The following is a 19,829-nucleotide window of genomic DNA, read 5'->3' as shown; positions in this document are numbered from 1 at the left end:
TGTGAGCAATTTCTTAAAAAATACAGATTCCAGGGCCTGCTCCTAGGCCTATGGACTCCTCATGTCTGTGGGGAGGACCAGGGAACCAGTGTTTTCAAAATCTCAGATGATCTGAATTATTTGCCAGATTAAGGGGGTCTTGGTGGGTCTGTCCTCATTCTATAGGCCACTGCTGTCTCCCAGCAATGCTTTTGATTCAATGGCAGGCATGCTTTGATCTCCATGTTTTTATCTCCAGCATTCACCTGAGTCCAGAATTGTTTCTGGGTTTTGCAAGCACCTAATGTAAGCTTTCTTCTCCTCTCCTGCCTTCTTCCTCCACAACATCAACATCCAGGCAATGAAGCCACTGAGCTTGAGATCTCCCAGCCCTTCTACCCACTCCATTCTGACTTTTATCTCCATTTGTTCTCAGCACCCACACAACTGCCAACACCAACCTCCTTCAAGGTTCTGCAGAAGTTTCCTGTCTGCTGCAATCCCTGATCTTCCTCTTTGCCTCTCTTTCGGACCATCTGCACTTGTTCTTTATTCTCAGAACTGGTTCCCACCTTCTGTCTCCCATAACACACACCTTTAGCTAAACCATTCCATTTAGCCACAATCTAACAAGTGATTTAGCAAGTGCCCACTAAATACCTGGCATTATTCTAGAAATTCTCAGCTGATGAGCTGGCTTTCTAGATCTTGCTACTCCACGTGTGGTCTATGAGCTAGCAGCACTGGCACTGCCAGGGAATGCATCAGAAAAGCAAATTCTCAGGCCCCACTTCATAAACTGAATGCAAATCTGCATTTTAACAAGATTCTGGAGAGATTCATGTGCACATTATTAAGGAAGATGTAGACAATTTAGAGGCTCTCTTATGGACTGAATGTCTGTGTTCCTCCAAAATAAGTACGTTGAAATCCTGACCCCCAAGGTGATGGTATTAGGAGGTGGGAATTTTACGTGATTAGGTCATGAAGGTGCCGCCCTCACCAATGGGATTCGTGCCTGTAATTATAAAAGAGTCCTCAAGGGTCTTCTCCCCCCTTCCACCATGTGAGGACAGAGCTAGAAGAAAGCTCTCTCTGAGCCAGGAGGTGGGCTTTCACCATACACCAAATCTACTTGTGCCTTAATCTTGGACTTCTCAGCCTTCCGAAGATGTGAAACAGATGTTCGTTGCTTATGTCACCCAGTCTCTAAGACACTCCCTCAGACTCTCTTTTCTCTGTCTTAAAGAGCTTCAGGACCTTATCTACATTGTTTTCCTTACCCTAAACTTAGCTTCCTCGCCTCTGAGATAGGGACAATGTTGTGAGAGCTGGAAGGGAAAACACACATGCGATTCCTAATAAACCACATCATAGGTTTTGGCTTAGTTTCCTTACCTACCTTTCCAGGGAAAGGATCTTCCTTTGCTTTTCATCCTATCTTCACACTCTGTGGTGGGATCACCATTTCATGTTCCTCTCTCCAACTTTTTTTGCACTGGGTATATTCATTCCCTTTGCCTAAAAACACATTTCTATTTTCTTATCCTCCCAGAACATTGAAATTTTGTTCTACCTTTGACCTTCCTTTCCTTTCCATCCCTAAAATGGAAGACCAATGGCTGCTTCCAAAGCTGCAATGCCCCACCCCGCCCCCATGCTTCAACCATCCCATCTCATTTCTACTCCAAATGATTTTGCATTAAAATTACAAAAACTTTTTTGTTACTAAACTTATTTGCCATTTCTCAGGACTGAACCTTTCTTAGTCCAGAGATTCATAAACATTCATAAGTACAGTGCCCTTATGATCTCAGTAATTTTTTCATGGTGTTCCTGGGCCAAAAGAAATAAAGGAACAGTTTCATTTATTTATTAAATGATTAGATCCAGATCTAATAGTTGTACTTTACACAGTATCCAATAGATGTTGCTGTTTGATTTAAAAATGTAAAATATCACACAATGACCCTGTAAATCACATGCAGTGCCTCAGGGTGACATGGCACACAGTTTGGGAATCCTGAATTTATCCTCTTAATAGGATGCCAGTTGCCAATGGCATGATGCTGTCCTTCTCAGATGATGCTCTCCTTCCTTAACCTATGGTAGCGCCAGCAGCTCCCATAGTCACTCTTCTCTGACTCTTTTAAGTGCTTCAATTCATTTCTACATCAGCACCTGCCTTAGGACAAACTCTAGCTGGGGATGGCTCACCAGCATCTCAACATCTCTACAAATTAAGTTTAGGATTTGTCTCACAGAAGACAAATCATCGAATTTTCCCTTTAAGTATTATCACTCAGTATAAAGGTGTACATTGCATTCGATGGCCCTCTTGGGGACTTTCCACACCTGGTGAGTCATGGAGATTTATTCATTTTTCCATGGCCCTCTCAGTGTTACCGTCAGTTAACCAGTGTTAACATCACTCTGGTGTAGATTCTCATTACCTCCTGTCTGGACTTGGCAAATACTCCCTCCCTGCCCTCTGTCTCTCCTTAGTCCTTCTACTCCATCCCCAATATTCTTTTTTGTATATCCCAGAGACTTCACTGGCTCTCTATCCTCAAAAAAGTTATGCTCCAGCTCTACATTTCCTTTGCTGATTAGCATTCAGCAAACTCAATAAGCCAGGCAGGATTTTACTCTCAGGCTTCTGGGCACACACTTGCTTCTATGCTTTTTCTCATTTTATTCTTCCACTTTGATGATATTCTCATTTGAATGGGAGACAGACAGCACAGATATAGGGCATTTCCAAGACTGCAGAAAGTTCCATTGGTCTGTGCTACTCTAACTGCTTTTTTTTTTTTTTTTTTTTTTGTCTTTTTAGGGCTGCACCTGAAGCGCATAGAAGTTGCCAGGCTAGGGGTCGAATTGGAGCTGTAGCTGCCACCCTATGACAGAGCCACAGCAACACTAGATCTGAGCCACGTCTGCAACCTACACCACAGCTCACAGCAAGGCCGGATCTTGAACACACTGAGCGAGGCCAGTAATCAAACCTGCGTCCTCATGGATGCTAGTCAAATTCGCTTCTGCTGAGCCATGATGGGAACTCCCTGCTCTAACTGCTTCTAATAAGTAAGTGGGCACCAGTCAAGGCCTCCTATTGTCCATGCCCTTTTTAAACCAGCCTTTGCTGATTCTTTCCTTTGGTTGCCCAGATAACTCTAGTCCTTGGCTCTTTATTGGCTTTTTCAATAAGATATCGCTTATATTTAATTGCCTTTGTGGGTATATACATTATTATTGCTCTAAACGATGCCACTAATGTAACCTTCCTTTCCTAATAATTTTTTGAACACCTAGACTCTACAAAATATAGGCATTCAACAATTATTGCAGATGAAATAATGTGTAAAAACCACATTGACCCCCAACCTTGGTGATAGCTATACAGAATCATAGCCATCACCATGGGCTGTCTTATTGAAAACGCTTTCTTCTTTTTACAGCTGCATCTGCAGTACATGGAAGTTTCTGGGTGAGGGGTTGATTTAGAGCTGCAGTTTCAGGCCTATGCTACAGCCACTGCGATGTCAGATCCAAGCTGCATCTGCAAACTATGCTGCAGCTTGCGGCAATACTGGATCCTTAAGCCAATGAGCAAGGCCAGGGATTGAACCTGTATCCTCACAGACACTATGTTGGGTTCTTAACCCACTGAGCTCCAACAGGAACTCCTAAAAATACTTTTAAAACTACATAACTTTGGTATTTAACAAACTAAGTTTTGTTCTTTAGGAACAAATGCCTTATTGTGAAATCCAGGAATGTGTATGTTTTACTTTTTGTTTACTTAATTAATATATTTTTAAAGTCATAGATTTATTTTTTGTTTTCTAATATCTTTGTTTTTAAAATGATTATTATTTTTTCCATTATCGTTGGTTTACAGTGTTCTGTCAATTTCTACTATACAGCAAAGTGACCCAGTCACACATATACATATACACATACTTATACATATACATTCTTTTTCTCACATTATCCTTCATCATGTTTCATCATAAGTGACTAGACACAGTTCCCTGTGCTATACAGCAGGACCTCATTGCTTATCCATTTCAAATGCAATAGTTTGCATCTATTAGCCCCAGACTCCCAGTCCATCCTACTCCCTCCCTGTGGCTTTTGCATACAACTAATGGAAACAGTGTTTCCCTAAGAATTTCAAAGAATGTATTTTAAAAAAGGACATCATCTCTGTGTTTAACATGACAAACATGAAAAATACCCTTCCACTCTGTTCAGTTCCCCATGGTCTGCCCCATTGTCCTATATTATAGACCGTCCCTGTGACATTGTGCCCTTTCCCACTATTTTTAAAAGACCATCACTCTTAGTATAATTCTGTCTTTACACTGTTTTACTGTTTTCATTCAAACTTCCTCTACTTAAAATCCAGGAGGCAGAATGATGAATATGATGACTTTGTTGAAAATATCCACTATTGTCAGGCTCACATTAAGCTGGCAATGGGATTATATGTATGCATCAATAATTTATTTCTTTCAGACACTAAAAAGAGAGTGCATGGGGCTCACCTAGAGTTTTCTCTATCCAACACTACTTCTTCAGCAAGAACTTCCTCTGCTTTCTGAGAACTAGGTCTGGGCCTAATGTGTGGGCTTCCCGTGGAGCTGCTGTATTCTTTGCACTCATCCCTTAATCAAGGTAACTGTGCCAGGGAAGGCACTGATCCAAGTTGGACCAGTCGTACCTTGACTCTGGCCACAGGTGATTGGTCTAAGGTTGTAAACTTGGCCAATCATATGATCCTAACAAGGCTTCCCCCAAGATTTTGTCAACGTGTCATTAGAGAAAGAAATATAACTGAGAAGGGTTGGTGCCTATATTTTCTGATAAAGGGAAGCCTGTGTGCTGCTTTGGAAAAGAATAATACTAACATACAGAGAAAATCAGGAGAGAGAGAGACAGACAGACAGACACAGGAAGTGCTGTGAGTAGTTTCTGGCCGGTGTCTTTTTTTTTTTTTTTTTTTTTTTTTTTAGGGCTGTACCCATGGTATATATAGAAGTTCCTAGGCTAGGGGTTAAATCTGAGGTGCAGCTGCCGACCTATACCACAGCCACAGCAATGAGGGAGCCAAGCCAAGTCTGCAACCTAAACCACAGCTCATGGTGACACTGAATCCTTAACCCACTGAGCGAGGCCAGAAATCAAACCTGCATCCTCATGGATAGCAGTTGAGTTTGTTTCCACTGAGCCACAATGGGAACTCCTGGCAGGTGTCTTTTTCTTCCTTCCCTTCTCCTGTGTGGATGGTAAATCTTTTCTTAGGTGACCTACCCTGTGTACTTTTCTAGTACATACTCTTCTTATCTAAGTTAGTCCAATATAGATTTCTGTCACTTGTAGCCAAGAGGATCTTGATAAAAAAAATAAAAACAAGTAAAAAATGTCATTCCTTAATCCCCCAATAAGATGATGGAACCTCTGAGTATTGAGCTAAGGTATTGTTTTCATGAGCTCAGAAAACAAGATGCAAAAGTGGGATTTTTCACACAATAATCGAAGTGCTTTTTTGCTACCCCAAGGGTCCTTTCACTTTGGTGTATTTATTAGCAGACTCTACTCAAAGAACTGTCCAATCATGAACTCACCACAAAAACTCACGGAGGATAGAAAAGAACAAAAGATTAGTTTAGGATTCTTAGGGGAAAAAAAAGAAAAATCAAGGAGTACATGGTAAACTGAAATACAGTAAACAATATTTAACTTTAACATTTATTTATTTGTTTGTTTGTTTATCTTTTTTACAGCCACACTTGCGGTGTATGGAAGTTCCGAGGCTAGGGGTCGAATAAGAGCTGCAGCTGAGGCCTATGCCACAGTCACAGCAACACCGGATCCGAGCTGCATCTGTGACCTAGTCTGTAGCTTGCAACAATGCCTGACCCTCAACCCACTGAGTAAGACCAGGGATTCAACCTGCGTTCCTCATGGACACAATGTCAGGTTCTTAACCTGCCGAGCCACACTGGGAACTCATAATTTTAACTTTTACTATGGTTTTTTTCCTGGCCCAAAGGAACAGACACATTTCAATTATTTTGCCTATTTGTTTACCACTCATGACAACTCTCCTAGTTAAATGTTCCAAACCTTTTAAGGAATGAGAAAGCAAAGCCCTGGGGAATATAATTTCATGCTTGTTCTGAGCTCTATGCTGAATTTCACTGGGTTGAGTCATGTGAGGGAGAGAACTGTTTCCAAAGAAGAGGATAATTCCTTGACTCTAACTCAAAAGGGCTTAAAATATATGGACAGAAATTGACATGTTTGGAACCTCTTCTAAGAAGGGAAATTTGGAAAAATGGGCAAAGAGTCAAGGATAGACTATTCAGACTTCAGACAAACCCATCTTCCTGCCCCTTCCACTAATATCTAGGGAAGACAGCCTCTTCTTTTCTGCTGGTTAAAGCACCTACTCTGAGTTTTTACCTTAAATTGTTTTTCTTCTATAAAGAATTAATTTATGATGCTTCTAAACGAAGCAATGATCTGTGGACTTAATGCATACTGACAATTTAAAAACAAGGTGGGTTTTTACACTAGGGTGTACCCTAGCTATTCACATGGAGAAATATCCATTCATTCATTCATTCATTCATTCCACCAACATTCACTGAGCACCTGTGATGTGCTGGATACTGTGTACTGATGGTCCACCTGGGAGCCAGCAAACAAGCCCTGTCCAGTGGAGCTGATATTTCCCACCAGTTTCCTTCTCTTCTCAGAAGCTGGAGATAGTCTTGGACTAAAGGAGCAAATACCCTGGTCATTCCCTGAGATAGTCTTTCCTACCTATGCAATTAATTGCTTTGTAAATTTCCATAGCTAAACAGAGTTTTCTAGCTACTTATTTGAATCCAAAAGGTTTAAAGGATCCTTGGATTTTTCTTTTTACTTGCTGGGCCAAGCAAGAAATGAAAGTGAAAATCTGACCACGAACTCCTAGTTGATGTCAACAAGTGGGCCAGATGAATCTATAATATTTAAAATTGTTTTTCACTTTTAAGATATGCCAAAGTGAATGTCAGCTTCTTAGCTTTCTGGGAAATATAAATGGTTCAATGAAGCATACTCCCTTGAATAATATTTCTGGTATTTTTTTTATAAGGCCATTAACAGGAAATATCTTCAAACTTAAAAAAATTAAGAAGTCTTGGAGTTCCTGTCGTGGCGCAGTGGTTAACGAATCTGACTAGGAACCATGAGGTTGCGGGTTCGGTCCCTGCCCTTGCTCAGTGGGTTAAGGATCCGGCGTTGCCGTGAGCTGTGGTGTAGGTTGCAGACGCGGCTCGGATCCCGCGTTGCTGTGGCTCTGGCGTAGGCCAGTGGCTGCAGCTCCGATTTGACCCCTAGCCTGGGAACCTCCATATGCTGCGGGAGCGGCCCAAAGAAATAGCAAAAAGACAAAAAAAAAAAAAAAAAAAAAAAAGTTTAAAAAAAGAATTAAGAAGTCTGATAAAGGAAGCTCTAGTTGCAGTGTTTTATCATCTTGGATGATGCTTGCATTTTGCCATCTCAATTCTTGGGCCCTGTTTTCTCATCAGTAAAATAGAGCATCTAAATGATCTCTAAGGTTCTTGTGATAAAATACAAAATTACATTATTCTATGGTTTTATTTTTAGAACTCGATTACTTTAAAATATCCTGAAAATAGTAGATATTTATGGCCATGAAATATTTATTTTCATGATAAAGGTGCTTTATTTTTATGATAAGGGAAGTTTCATTTAAAATGATTCATGGAGTTCCCTGGTGGCCTAGTAGGTTAAGCATCCGGCATTGTCAGTGCTGTGGTCTGGGTTTGATCCCTGACCTGGAGAATTTTGCATACCAAAAAATAAAAATAAAATGATTCATATATATATTTAAGTACAAATTTATAACATGCAAAAAATCATTCCTTTGTAATAGGGATAACTGCCCATAAAAAAAGAAGATGCCTGTAAGAGTCATTGATAAGTTGGTACAAGTAATGCAATTACAGATTTCCTGGTTAAATTAAAAGAAAATGAGAACATGTTTGTATATGGTTGAATTAGTTGAGATATTATATTTGATTAAACCAATCAAAAACAAAAATCCCAACCACCAAAATTTTAGGATTAGGCTTCAAAGTCTAAAAGATGTCAAGACGATTCAGTCTAGAATAAATGAAATAAATAAATATTGCTTACCACTCAGATGTGGGAAAATAGCAATACCATTCAAAGTGGAGGTTTTCAAATAATTAACAAAGGAGATCTGACTAAAAGAGGCATGATTTGTCTGGTGGTTTGTAACCACAATAGTGCAATAAATCAAGGGCTTAATATTTCAACAGCGTGTTTGGAAGTTAGACCCGGAAGAGCTGCCCATGAAGATAAATAGCAAGGCATGTCAGCTCCTTTTTTTTCTTAATGCAAAATATATCATTTCAAGCATCTCTCACTTGCCAGATGGAATGCAATGAGTCTTGTAATTCCTGAGGGCACAAACTCAATGATCAGACTGGTGGATTCTATTTTGGAATTTCCTTTTGGCAGAATTTCTGTTCTTTAAGCTTCTTTAAATTGACACAAGTCAAAACTATTATTTTCTTTGCCTTTGGGGATGGGTTCTGTTTACTGCCTTTTTTCTTTCTTTTTTTTTTTTTTTTTTTTTTTTTTTTTTTTTTTGCCATTTCTAGGGCCGCTCCTGAGGTACATGGAGGTTTCCAGGCTAGGGGTTGAATTGTGGCTGTAGCCGCCAGCCTATGCCACAGCCACAGCAACGCAGGATCCGAGCTGCGTCTGTGACCTACATCACAGCTCATGGCAATGCCAGATCCTTAACCCACTAAGCAAGGCCAGGGATCAAACCCGCAACCTCAGAGTTCCTAATCAGATTCGTTAACCACTGAGCCACAATGGGAACTCCCTGCCTTTTTTCTTTCTTAACCTTACCTAAATAGTTATCAACTAACAACAAAAAAATGCGTTATGACCTACTGCACATGCACAAAAGGAAAAACACAGTTTATTGCATTAAACTGAAATCTCTAATTATTAATTTAATAGATCTGAGAGTTGACTCATCTCTACATTTTATAAACTAAGTGTAGCACTATAGTCCAGAGGGAGACTTTACCAGCATTCCTGGACCAACTTTTGCTTTTAGAAACAGGGATGCAGACAAAGAAGTGAACTGGTTTAGCTAAAGTTACATAACTAAAAATGGAAGTCATGTCTCTTTACTCTAAATCCTATGCAAACTGTCCTTTAGTCAAGAATGATGACAATGTTCTAGGCACTATGTTAAGTTTCCATGGATTATTTTTACTGAATCTCAGATGCAATCTATGAGGGCTGTGTGCTGATCACAACAGGTGCTAATGTTGGTTTGAGGCCCAGGACTGGTTGCTGATGGGATGGAGAGGAGGTATGAGAAAAATCCTACCCACTAAAGTCTATGTGAAGGAAGGGAGAAATGAATGGGCTTGGAACACGTGGAAAACAAAATATGAGAAAAAGGAGAAAAGGCAGGAAGCCAACAAAATGAAACAAGCCTCCTCTGTAGAGGATAAAGTATATGGTGCTGTGAGAGAAAATGAGAAAATCTTTTCTTGATGCAACTAAAAAGGAGAAGGAAGAGAGAAGACAAAATGGCAGGTCAAACACTGCTGCAACAGAGAAGTGATCCCATGGATGTCACTAAAACACCTTCTCTCCCTAGGCCGTGGGTGGTGAGGCTTGAGTGTGACGCTGGAGCTGATTCTGGGACTGATGGAGAATGCTCAGAGGGACCCTCCTCCAAGACTTTCTATCACTTACCAAAGTCATTTAAAATTAAGACCTTTCCCTAATGGCATGATAAAACTCAGGGTCAATCTATGGCATTAGTGAAAAACAGGCAAATTAGGGCAGATTTCTCAACCATATAGTTCTCCTTAACTGGGCTCCACAGACCCCCAAGAAGTCAGTGAAGAGACTTCAGGGTATGCAAGAACTTGAATGGGGTTGGGGAATTTACATCTTTATTTTCACTCACCTCTAAGTGAAAGTAACTGTCACCCTCAATTGTAAATGCAGACAGGAAATCACAGGTGTGATTTCCATAGGACCTGTGCTTTTGTCACCAACAGACAAGCATCCAGCTGGATGATCAAGCTCTGCGGAGTGGAGGCATGATGTATTGCCTACGTCAACAAGCGGAACTTTAGTTTTGTTCTAAAATACATTTTGAGCAAAGGTAAGGATTAAAGGCATTAAAACATCATTCTTCAACTTCAATGTGTAAAAGGTCACCTGGGACTCTTGTGATTCAGCAGGTCTTGGGGGTGGGGACCTGAGGCTGTGCAGGTCTAACAGGCTCCCAGGTGATTTGGGGACCATCCTCGGAGTAACCAGGATACAGAGCTATTTGGATGTGGAGTTTTAAAGATAATGATCCTTAAGAAAATGTGGTACATACGTATAGTGGAATACTACTCAGCCATAAAATAGAATGAAATAAGGCCCTTTGCAGCAACATGGATTCAACTAGAGATTATCATACTAAATGAAATAAGTCAAAAAGAGGACAAATACCAAATGAGAGCACTTATATTTGGAATTTAAAATATAATTAGGTAAAATGAACTTATCTACAAAACAGAAACAGACTCACAGACATAGAGAATAGACTTATGGTTACCAAAGGGGAGGAGGAAGGGAGTAGATGGACTGGGAGTTTGGGGTTAGCACATGCAAACTGCTACATTTAGAATGGATAAGCAATGAGGTCCTACTGTATAGCAGGGAACTATGTCCAGTTTCTTAGGAGAGACTATGATGGAAGCCAATATAGGAACACATGATTGGGTCACTTTGCTGTACAGCAGAAATGGGCACAACATTGTAAATCAACTATACCTTAATAAAAATTTTTAAAAATTAAAAAAATAAAGATAACAATCCTTATTCGGATAGGTAGAACAAGTCCTTTAAAACTTCAGAGTCTATGAAGCTTGTGCGCATTTGACACCTCTTGTGATAATACGAACAGTCACCTCAAAAATATTCTCTCTGAAAAAAAGGGGTTCCCATTGTGGTTCAGTGGTAATGAAACTGACTAGTATCCATGGGAATGCAGGTTTGATCCTTGGCCTCACTTTGTGAGTTAAAGATCTGGTGTGGCTGTGAGGTGTGGTGTAGGTCACAGACATGGCTTGGATCCAGCATTGTTGTAGCTATGGTGTAGGCTGGCAGCTGCTGCTCTGATTTGACCCCTAGCCTGGGAACTTCCATATGCTGCAAGTGCAGGCTAAAAATCAAAAATCAAAAAAACAAAAAATAATTCTTCGGGAGTTAACCAATCTCTATAGTCAGGCCTTGTTCCCACATCTGTGTCTCCGTATCGGTTTGCTGACAGATTTATGGTTGTATTTATCACATGGTATCAGGACTGTAGTACCTGCTCCCTCACTTGTACTGACAATGCCTTCCTCACCTTCACCGCCAATGTCTATCAGTGAGTTTGGCAGATATTAAGTTGTAATGAACATCTGGCAGGAGTTTACAAGCCACGGTTTCTTTTTCAATCCTTGAACTGTGGGTTCACATTTGCATTTAATTCCCAAAGCAATTTTGGGAGATAAAATATCTTCTGCTTAATTTTCCTCATCACCCAATACTTCTTTTACCTGAGGCTTCCTTGCTTTTTAATTACACTTCCACGTATCTAATTTAGCCTAAGAGGCCCGCTTGTAATTCAGAACCACAAGCAAAGAGAGAACTGACACTCCTAGGTCCCCTTCAGTCAAAAGGCTTCCTGGCAGAACAATTTCTAGTTGTGGCAAATGGGGTTGATAGAAAGTTCTGATCTACACGTCAGCTGAAAGCATGTAGTATAAATTGTGAATGCCCTGAAATGGCCACTAGGTAAACTCTGTGTGGTTCAAATGCAAGGTGTTTGGATCTTAGCCTTCTTAACAAAAGCCCATTTATAGGTGTGTTCAAAGGCACTGGGGCTTTCTCTAAACCCAAATCCACAATCACAATAGTGAAAGGAGGATCATTTTGAGTAGTTTGCTTGTATCTGGCTTGAAAGGACCAGGCTATGTTGGACACAAATGTATGTTTTCTTAAAACTCTTTGAAGCTTTCACTATGGACACACCCATTCTTTCTTGGGGAGGAGGGAGTGGAAGCACATATTCTAGGTTAGTCACCTCCAGTGGGAGTTTTACCACCTCTCCTGCTCCAAGGGTCCTTCAGGTGGGATTTCCCACCTGTAAGCTCCGCTTGCCCTTCCCTAGCTCTCCACCAACCTTCTCCTCCAGGAGAAAATCTGTTGGTGGGATTGGATGTGGAGCTCACACTCAGGTATTCCTCCCGGGACTTTGAGACTGTGCAGCTGTTTCTCGTGATTTCAGCTCCCCCTTTTTTGTAGCTCAGGTCTCCTCCTCCCTGGCAGGCCTTTCTGGGATGTGTGGGCTTCTGTTTTCATCCACACTCTAATTCTTGTTTCGAGACTCTTCTATGAGAACTCAGCTTCTCTCTCATTCTACCACGCCTCTTTCCCTGGGGAACAGACCTTGCCAAAGCTTGGCCCTTGGAGGAAATTCATGATGATTACAGCTGGATTGCCTCGTCTTTGAAGTAACATTGACCCTGTTGGTCACCTCTGTCATCTGCGGGAGAACCCCGGAGTCTCTGACCCTCGGACCACAGTTCCTCTGGACTATGCTTTGGGAGGGCCCTTTCCTAGGACTGCACTTCCTCCCTGTGCTCTGGGCAGCTCAGCCCCAGAGCAGTTCTTGTGGAAGTGACTTCAGATGGTGTCACTTCCCTGCTCAGAACCCTCCAGTGGCTCCCACTGCCCTCTGAGTGTAATGCAGAGGACACAGAGGCCCATAAGACCCCGAACCATCCATCTCTGGCCCCAGAAATCCCTTCTCTCAACCTCAGATCCTGATAGCCCTCCTCGAACACAGCCACACTGCTGTGCCTCCATCACACGGGCCTGTTCCTGACCCAGAGTCTTTGCTTACTCTCCCCCTTGGGAAAACTTTGCCCCCTAAGTTGGCACAGTCAGTCCTTCTCCTCCTCATTCAAATGCCGTCTTCTCAGTGAGTCTCATCCTGTACTCATTTAAAATTTCAAAGCACTCTCTGCATCCGACTCCACCTCACTCCCTATTTTCCCACTTCAGAAAGATTTCTCTCCTCGGCTCTAATCACCAACTGACATATCACATATTTTACCAACTTATTTCATGTACGGTCTGGATCCCCCGGTCCAATCTAGAATGTAAGCTCCATAAAGGTTAGGATTGTCATTTTTATCTGCTACGATTTAAAAGTATTTGCTCAGTGGACATCTAATAAGTATTTGTTGAATAAATGAGTGAATGAATCACGGTTTCTTTCTGAGATGATGAAAAGTTTCTAAAATTTGGGATGGGACTTTCTGTTGTGGCTCAGTGGTAATGAACCAGACTAGTATCCATGAGAACATGGGTTCGATCCCTGGCCCCACTCAGTGGGTTAAGGATCCAGTGTTGCCACAAGCTGTGGTATAGGTCTCAGATGTGGCTTGGATCCTGCGTTGCTGTGGCTGTGGCGTAGGCCGGCGGCTGCAGCTCTGATTTGATCCCTAGCCTGGGAACTTCCATATGCCTCAGGTGTGGCCCTAAAAAGAGAAAATAAAATAGGGGATGGCTCTCCATATTTATGAGTGTATATATATATTCTACAAACCTTTGAACAGTGCATTTTAAATAATTGCAAAGAAGTTGAAATAAAACTGTTTAAAAAGAGATAGGCGGCCCAGTTACACATACATGTACACATTCTATTTTCTCACATTATCATGCTCCATCATAAGTGACTAGACCTAGTTCCCAGTGCTACACACCAGGATCTCATTGCTAATCCATCCCAAAGGCAATGGTTTGCATCTATCAAACCCAAGCTCCCAATCCACCCCACTCCTTCCCCTTCCTCCTAGGTCACCATGCTGTACAGTAGAAAAAAAAAAAATTGTATTGGGGAAATAACAATTTAAAAAAATAATTAAAAAAAATAAAAAGAGGTAGGTACAGTGTCTCAGCCATCATAATGCAGGAGTGGGCTGTGTGCTCTCTGCTGCTGCATGAGAACTTAGCTGGAAAACTGAATTAGGAGGAATCTGCACAATGGTTATAAAGGAGGGGCTCCAAAGTCAGAGAACCAAGTTCAAATCCCAACTACTCCACTTTCTAGTTGGAGAAACTTGGGAAAGTCACTGCATTTCGCTGTATGTTTTTTACCTGCCAAATGGGTTGACAGTAGTACCAAATGCCAGTGTTGTGAGGATTAAATAGGGCCACTTAGCACAGCCTACGGCCTTGTGGTGGGGGGGTGCTCAATACACAGTTGCTATTTTAATTTTTATTATTATTATTTTCTGGAGTCCTAGGGGGATAGGGTACTGAGAAAGACAGAGTTGTAGCTGGGTCCCAAAGCCATTATCTCCCATTAAAATTCACATGGTCTTCTCAGGTCTTCTGCAGCCTGCACCAAATCCCCCCCCTTTGCCCAACCATTCTTTCCCTGCTTAGGTCTTATTTCAGGAGTTCACAACAAGGCAGACCATCCAAACTGTGGGGAGCTTGTTAAAAATAAGTCCTTGAGCCCCACATTTAGGTATAGAGCAGTGGGTCTCAAAGTGTGTGCCTGGTTCCAGAAGCGTCACCATCATCAGCCTTACGCCAGGCCTGTTAAATTGGAAATTTGGGGTAGGGTCTGACATTCTGTGTTTTAACAAGCCCTCCAAGTGATTCTAAGGCATGCTTAAGTGGACACTAACCAACCAAATGGAATCTGATTTTTTGATAAGCTCCCCTTGTGATTTTTTTGGACCTGCTCATTTGCATACTGTCATTGAAAAGCTGAACCATCTGCTACACAGTCATGACTAAACCACCCACTGCTTGCAACCTGCAAGCAGAGCAGCCTCCGAATTCTCTTCCATGGACAGGCCTCCAGCAATGAGATGAGCAGGTTATACAAACACCTCTCAGAACCCATTTCCTCTGGGTATACTATTTATTTCTGTTCAGCTTACTCATGTGTTTTGTGTTTGGCACAAGCTTGTTTTCAAGGTTCCTGTATTGCATAATTCATTTAATTTACCTGTCAGTAAATACTTGTCATGACCCTACTATGTGTCAAGCCACCCACAACAGCGGAATGTCACAATCTCTGAGAAAACATTTTGGAGGACAAAACTGACTACTAAGGGAGATCATGGCATTTCTTTTCATAAGGAACCTCACTGGGTAGATAATATTTCATATTGGCCACTTAAATATTGATTTTTCTGAATGAAGGAGAGTGGATTTTATAATTTTTTAGCTCTTGTTATTACTGTAAAGCTACACTACTACATAAACAAATGAACATTTATTTGCAGCATGTTCTTAATTTTCTTAAAGACATGTGTTGTGTAATTTCTTGTGTGATTTCAAACATCCCCCCAAATTATTAGAGCCCAAAAATGAGTTCGTGAAAATAAAAATAAAACATGGCCTTACTGGAGAATAGAGAGGAGCCTGGCAAAGATGCTGGAGGAGCAGGGCTTGTAAAATAGTAGTTTAATGGACACTATGTGGTCTATGCAATTTTCATTTCTAAGAAATGATGATTTCATTGCTTTTTTATTTATGTTGTTGCCTTTTAAAACCCAAGTACTGGGTTTTGATTGTGCTTTTACGTTAAGCACATGTTTAATCGTATGTCACAATATGGATCTAAGAAATGCATCTTACCTCTCTCTAGAACTTGGCAAAAAAAAAAAAATAAGATTATTCAAGTAAGGAAGTAAAATGAAAGTGCCAGCCAGACCTGCTGCTGTCTCCCTTTTTGTTATCCAAGAGCCTCAAAAATTTTCTAAAGAAAAGAAGGTTCCAGCAATAGAAACTTAAATCACAATTTTCAGGCTTACCAGTTTAATGTGTTCTCGCTTCTGGTATTTTTCACTGTAATACTGTTCTTGTCGAAGGTTAAGCAGCTGCTGCTGTTGTCGGTCCTTCAAGTCTATTAGCTTTTGGGTCATTTCGGCATCCAGGGCAGCGAGGTCTTGCTCAATGGTGGATGAACCATGGTCAGGGCTGCTGGGTTCTGATCTGCAGAAAACACAGAGCTTGACTCAAAAAAAATATGCATGTCAGAGCAAGGTGGAGGGAGAGGGCTGTTCACCAGATTTCCTCCTAGGGAGAGCACTGTGTTTGGAAATAAATATTTAGATAAGCCACTTGAGGCTGAAACCGCAAGGACAAGCTTAGCAGCAGAGGGTCTTCATACACAGTTGAGGTAGAAAAGGAAAGCCAGGAAGCTGGGGGGCTGAGTGGTGGTGATGGAGAGAAAAATAATCCTCCCTTGGGAGAAAACATGTCTAGTAAGGACTTTTCACAGCTTTTATTTATTTAGTTAGGTTTTTTTTTTTTTTGGGCTGCACCTGCAGCATATGGAGGTTCCCAGGTGAGGGGTTGAACTGGAGCCGTATCTGTGACCTGCCCTGCAGCTTGGGGCAACACCGATCCTTAACCCACTGAGCGAGGCCAGGGATCGAACCTGCATCCTCATGGATACTAGTCAGGTTCTTAACCCGTTGAGGTACAACGGAAACTCCAATTTTTTATTTTGTTTGTTTGTTTATTGATTGATTGATTGTCTTTTGTCTTTTTAGGGCCACACCTGCAGCATATGGAGGTTCCCAGGCTAGGGGTCTAATCAGAGCTGTTGCTACCAGCCTACGCCACAGCCACAGCAATGCCAGATCTGAGCCACACCTGCAACCTACACCACAGCTCATGGCAACGCCGGATCCTCAACCCACTGAACAAGGCCAGGGATAGAACCCGAAACCTCATGGTTCCTAGTTGGATTCATTTCCGCTGTGCCACGACAGGCACTCCTATTTTTTTTTTTTTTTAACATGGCAAGTATAATGTAATTCCCAGCCACATTCCTCCTATACACCCTGCATGATGATTCTGCAGAGGGAGTTGAAAAGAAACTGAATTTTGCATCTGGGCCACATAGATTGACAACAGAGAGCATGTGCAGATGCCACATACAGGCAATCCTCCCGGGTGCACATTCTGTCTCCTGACATCTTTTGCTAGCAAGGATTTGTTATTAAAATAAGTTTCTTTGGGGGCTGAACCAACATCCTGATCTCTCCACCCCAGATGGTACTTTCTTCAAAATGCTTTCATTCCCAGCGAAAAGAGGATGAATGAGGTTGATTCCAACATATTTATTGAGTGCTCACTTTGTACAGGGTGACTTTCTTTGAGTTATTCACAGCAGAGAATTATACAGATATTTAGAAATTTAGGACGGACACACGTGGAAACAAACCAGGGCAATTCTCACTAACTTCTTATTGTCTTAAAACAGTGTGATTTCTTCAAGCTTTGTGCTCTTACTTCTTGGAAGACAATTTGAAAGAGGGACAGTGTTGGGAACGGGATACTGAGAGCAGGTTTGCTCTTTGCATTTGTATGGAAACCTCTGGAGAAAGAACCACCTAAGATCCCCAGCACATCAGATTCTGTCTCTGTCTTTCCACTTGCGGCCAAGTGGAACAGGCAGAAGAGGTTTCTGGAACCAGCTGCCACGCATTCCTTATGCTCTCTCTTCGCATCAGGCCAACATCAGTGGTGCCACACCGAGAGGCCATTCGTAGAAGTTGGTGTTAGGATCCGATTTTGTCTAATAAGGAATGCAGAATTTCCTCCATAGTTTCTATGTGCATTTTACTTACAATGCCAAATGAGAAGGAACCCTCTCCCAGGCTCTCGGACAAGGTTGCCTGAGAATGGCAAGGTTGCCTGAAGGTGGCCCTCCATCCTAGGATAAGTCTATTCCTCAACCTCAGAGCAGAGAAGCATGGGTGGGGGAGCCTCCCTCTTGGCATGAACATGAGATCCATTATCGTCTTTTGTGGCAGGAAGTCAGTGTAGTCAGAGCATAAAGGTGCTGCTTCATTCAGCCACCACCACCACAGCAGAGGCAACGAGGCAACATTTCCTGACCACTCAGCAGATGCCAGGGACCTGCTGCTTTACTTCTGGCTTTTGTGAAACCCAACTAGGAGGTGGGACCACCTCCAGTTTACACTGGAAGAAACTGAGGCTCGGTGAGACAACGTGCCTAAGGACACAGAAAGGGGGAGCAGCAGTGCAGCTTACCCAAGGACAGACATCTAGAAAACAGCAAAGGCTGTGTTCTTCACATTATGTGGAAGCTCAGTTGAGATGATAGATGTTTGGATAAGAAACTAATCTAATGTAATACTGTACACATGCAATGCACATTGTTATAAGCAATGTTACCTCAAAAAAAAAATCTAAAAAAATTAACAAGAACCTACTGTAGGAGTTTCCACTGGGGCTCAGCAGGTTAAGAACCCAACAGAGTCTCTGTGAGGATGTGGGTTTGATACCTGGCCTCACTCAGCGGGTTAAGGATCTGGCGTTGCCTCAAGCTGTGGCGAAGGTCACGGATGCGGCTTGGATCCTGGGTTCCTGTGGCTGTGGCATAGGCCTGCAGCTGCAGCTCCAATTCGACCCCTGGCCCAGGAACTTCCATATGCTGTGGGTGCGGCCCTACAAAGAAAAAAAAACAAACAAAAAAAAAAAGAAGCAGCAGCACAGGAAAACCTACTCAATAATTTTTAATAACCTATATGGGAAAAAAGAATGGAGATATGTATAGGTATAACTAATTCACTTTGCTGTACACCTGAAATGAATACAATATTATGTCAACTATATACCAATAAAATTAAAAAATAATATTTCATTTGAAAATAATATGCCTATTATGTATTGATACATTTTTGTGAAAAATAACTGCACACTCAAAACAAAAAGAAAATTAGCGAAATTTTTAAAATTTCACTGGCAAAAAAAGGAATTAATCTAATGGACATTATGACTGTCACATGGAGGTATTTCCGGGATCTTATTATGTATCAACGGGGATAAGATATGGACAGACATAGTCAGATCTCAGTGGTTTTGCTTCTTGAAAAAAAGTTTCTCCTGATGTATTTTTCAATACTAGATGCTTAGATGCTTAGGGAGTTTTGTTGTTTATTGTTTGAGAGGAAAGTACAAAAAATAATAATAATAATAATAACCGAAGGAGCGATGTTTCTGCATCTCCTCCAAAAACAAGGTTGAAGACATTTTCCCCTGTTGCCTAATATTGCCGACATAAGATCCATGAGATGAATTCTCCTGTAATTTAATACCAGGAAAATGTTTGTCTTTCTTGAAAAAGCAAGCAAGTTTTCTTTAATCAGATAAGGAGACTGATCAAAGCCATCCATATTCCCTTTTCTCAGAAGCTAAGCACTAACTTCAGTATTCAAGGCCAGAAATTACATTAAATGGTAAGTGCTGTTGAGTCAAAATACAATGTGGACCACGCATTTGATTTTTTTCTCACATATGTGATTTGAAATTTCTTGTAGCTACCTTAAAAAGAAATCAGTGGAATTAATTTAATAATATATTGTGCATAACCTGATCCTTGAAAATATTTCAACATGTAATTAAAGTCAATATAAGTCAATATAAAAAAGGAGCTATTTTCCAGTCCTTTTATTAGTGAAGTTTTGAACTCTTCTGTGTGATTTATACTTAAGGCACATCTCAATTTGTGGGGTTTTTTTGGACTTTTTAGGGCTGCACCTGTGGCATACAGACATTCTCAGGCTAGGAGTCTGATCGCAGCTGCAGCTGCTGGCCTACACCACTGCCACAGCAATGCAGGATCCAAGCCTGTGTCTGTGTCCTGCACTGCAGCTTGT

At 41.4% G+C, this 19,829-nt stretch overlaps 1 protein-coding gene across 4 annotated transcripts in view; it reads right to left on the bottom strand.

Annotated features, from left to right (window-relative positions):
- Positions 1-19,829, bottom strand: part of PLCB1 (phospholipase C beta 1) — a 738,118-nt gene that overhangs the window by 92,231 nt on the left and 626,058 nt on the right. For all 4 annotated transcript variants that reach the window (XM_021077401.1, XM_021077400.1, XM_021077402.1 and 1 more), the window contains one exon: positions 15,948-16,128. In XM_021077401.1, coding sequence (XP_020933060.1) covers positions 15,948-16,128 — 181 coding nt within the window. The remainder of the gene's footprint in view (positions 1-15,947; positions 16,129-19,829) is intronic.

Source organism: Sus scrofa, chromosome 17, assembly GCF_000003025.6.
Source record: "Sus scrofa isolate TJ Tabasco breed Duroc chromosome 17, Sscrofa11.1, whole genome shotgun sequence".
Classification (NCBI taxonomy): domain Eukaryota; kingdom Metazoa; phylum Chordata; class Mammalia; order Artiodactyla; family Suidae; genus Sus; species Sus scrofa.
This window is presented reverse-complemented; position numbering and strand designations above follow the sequence as displayed.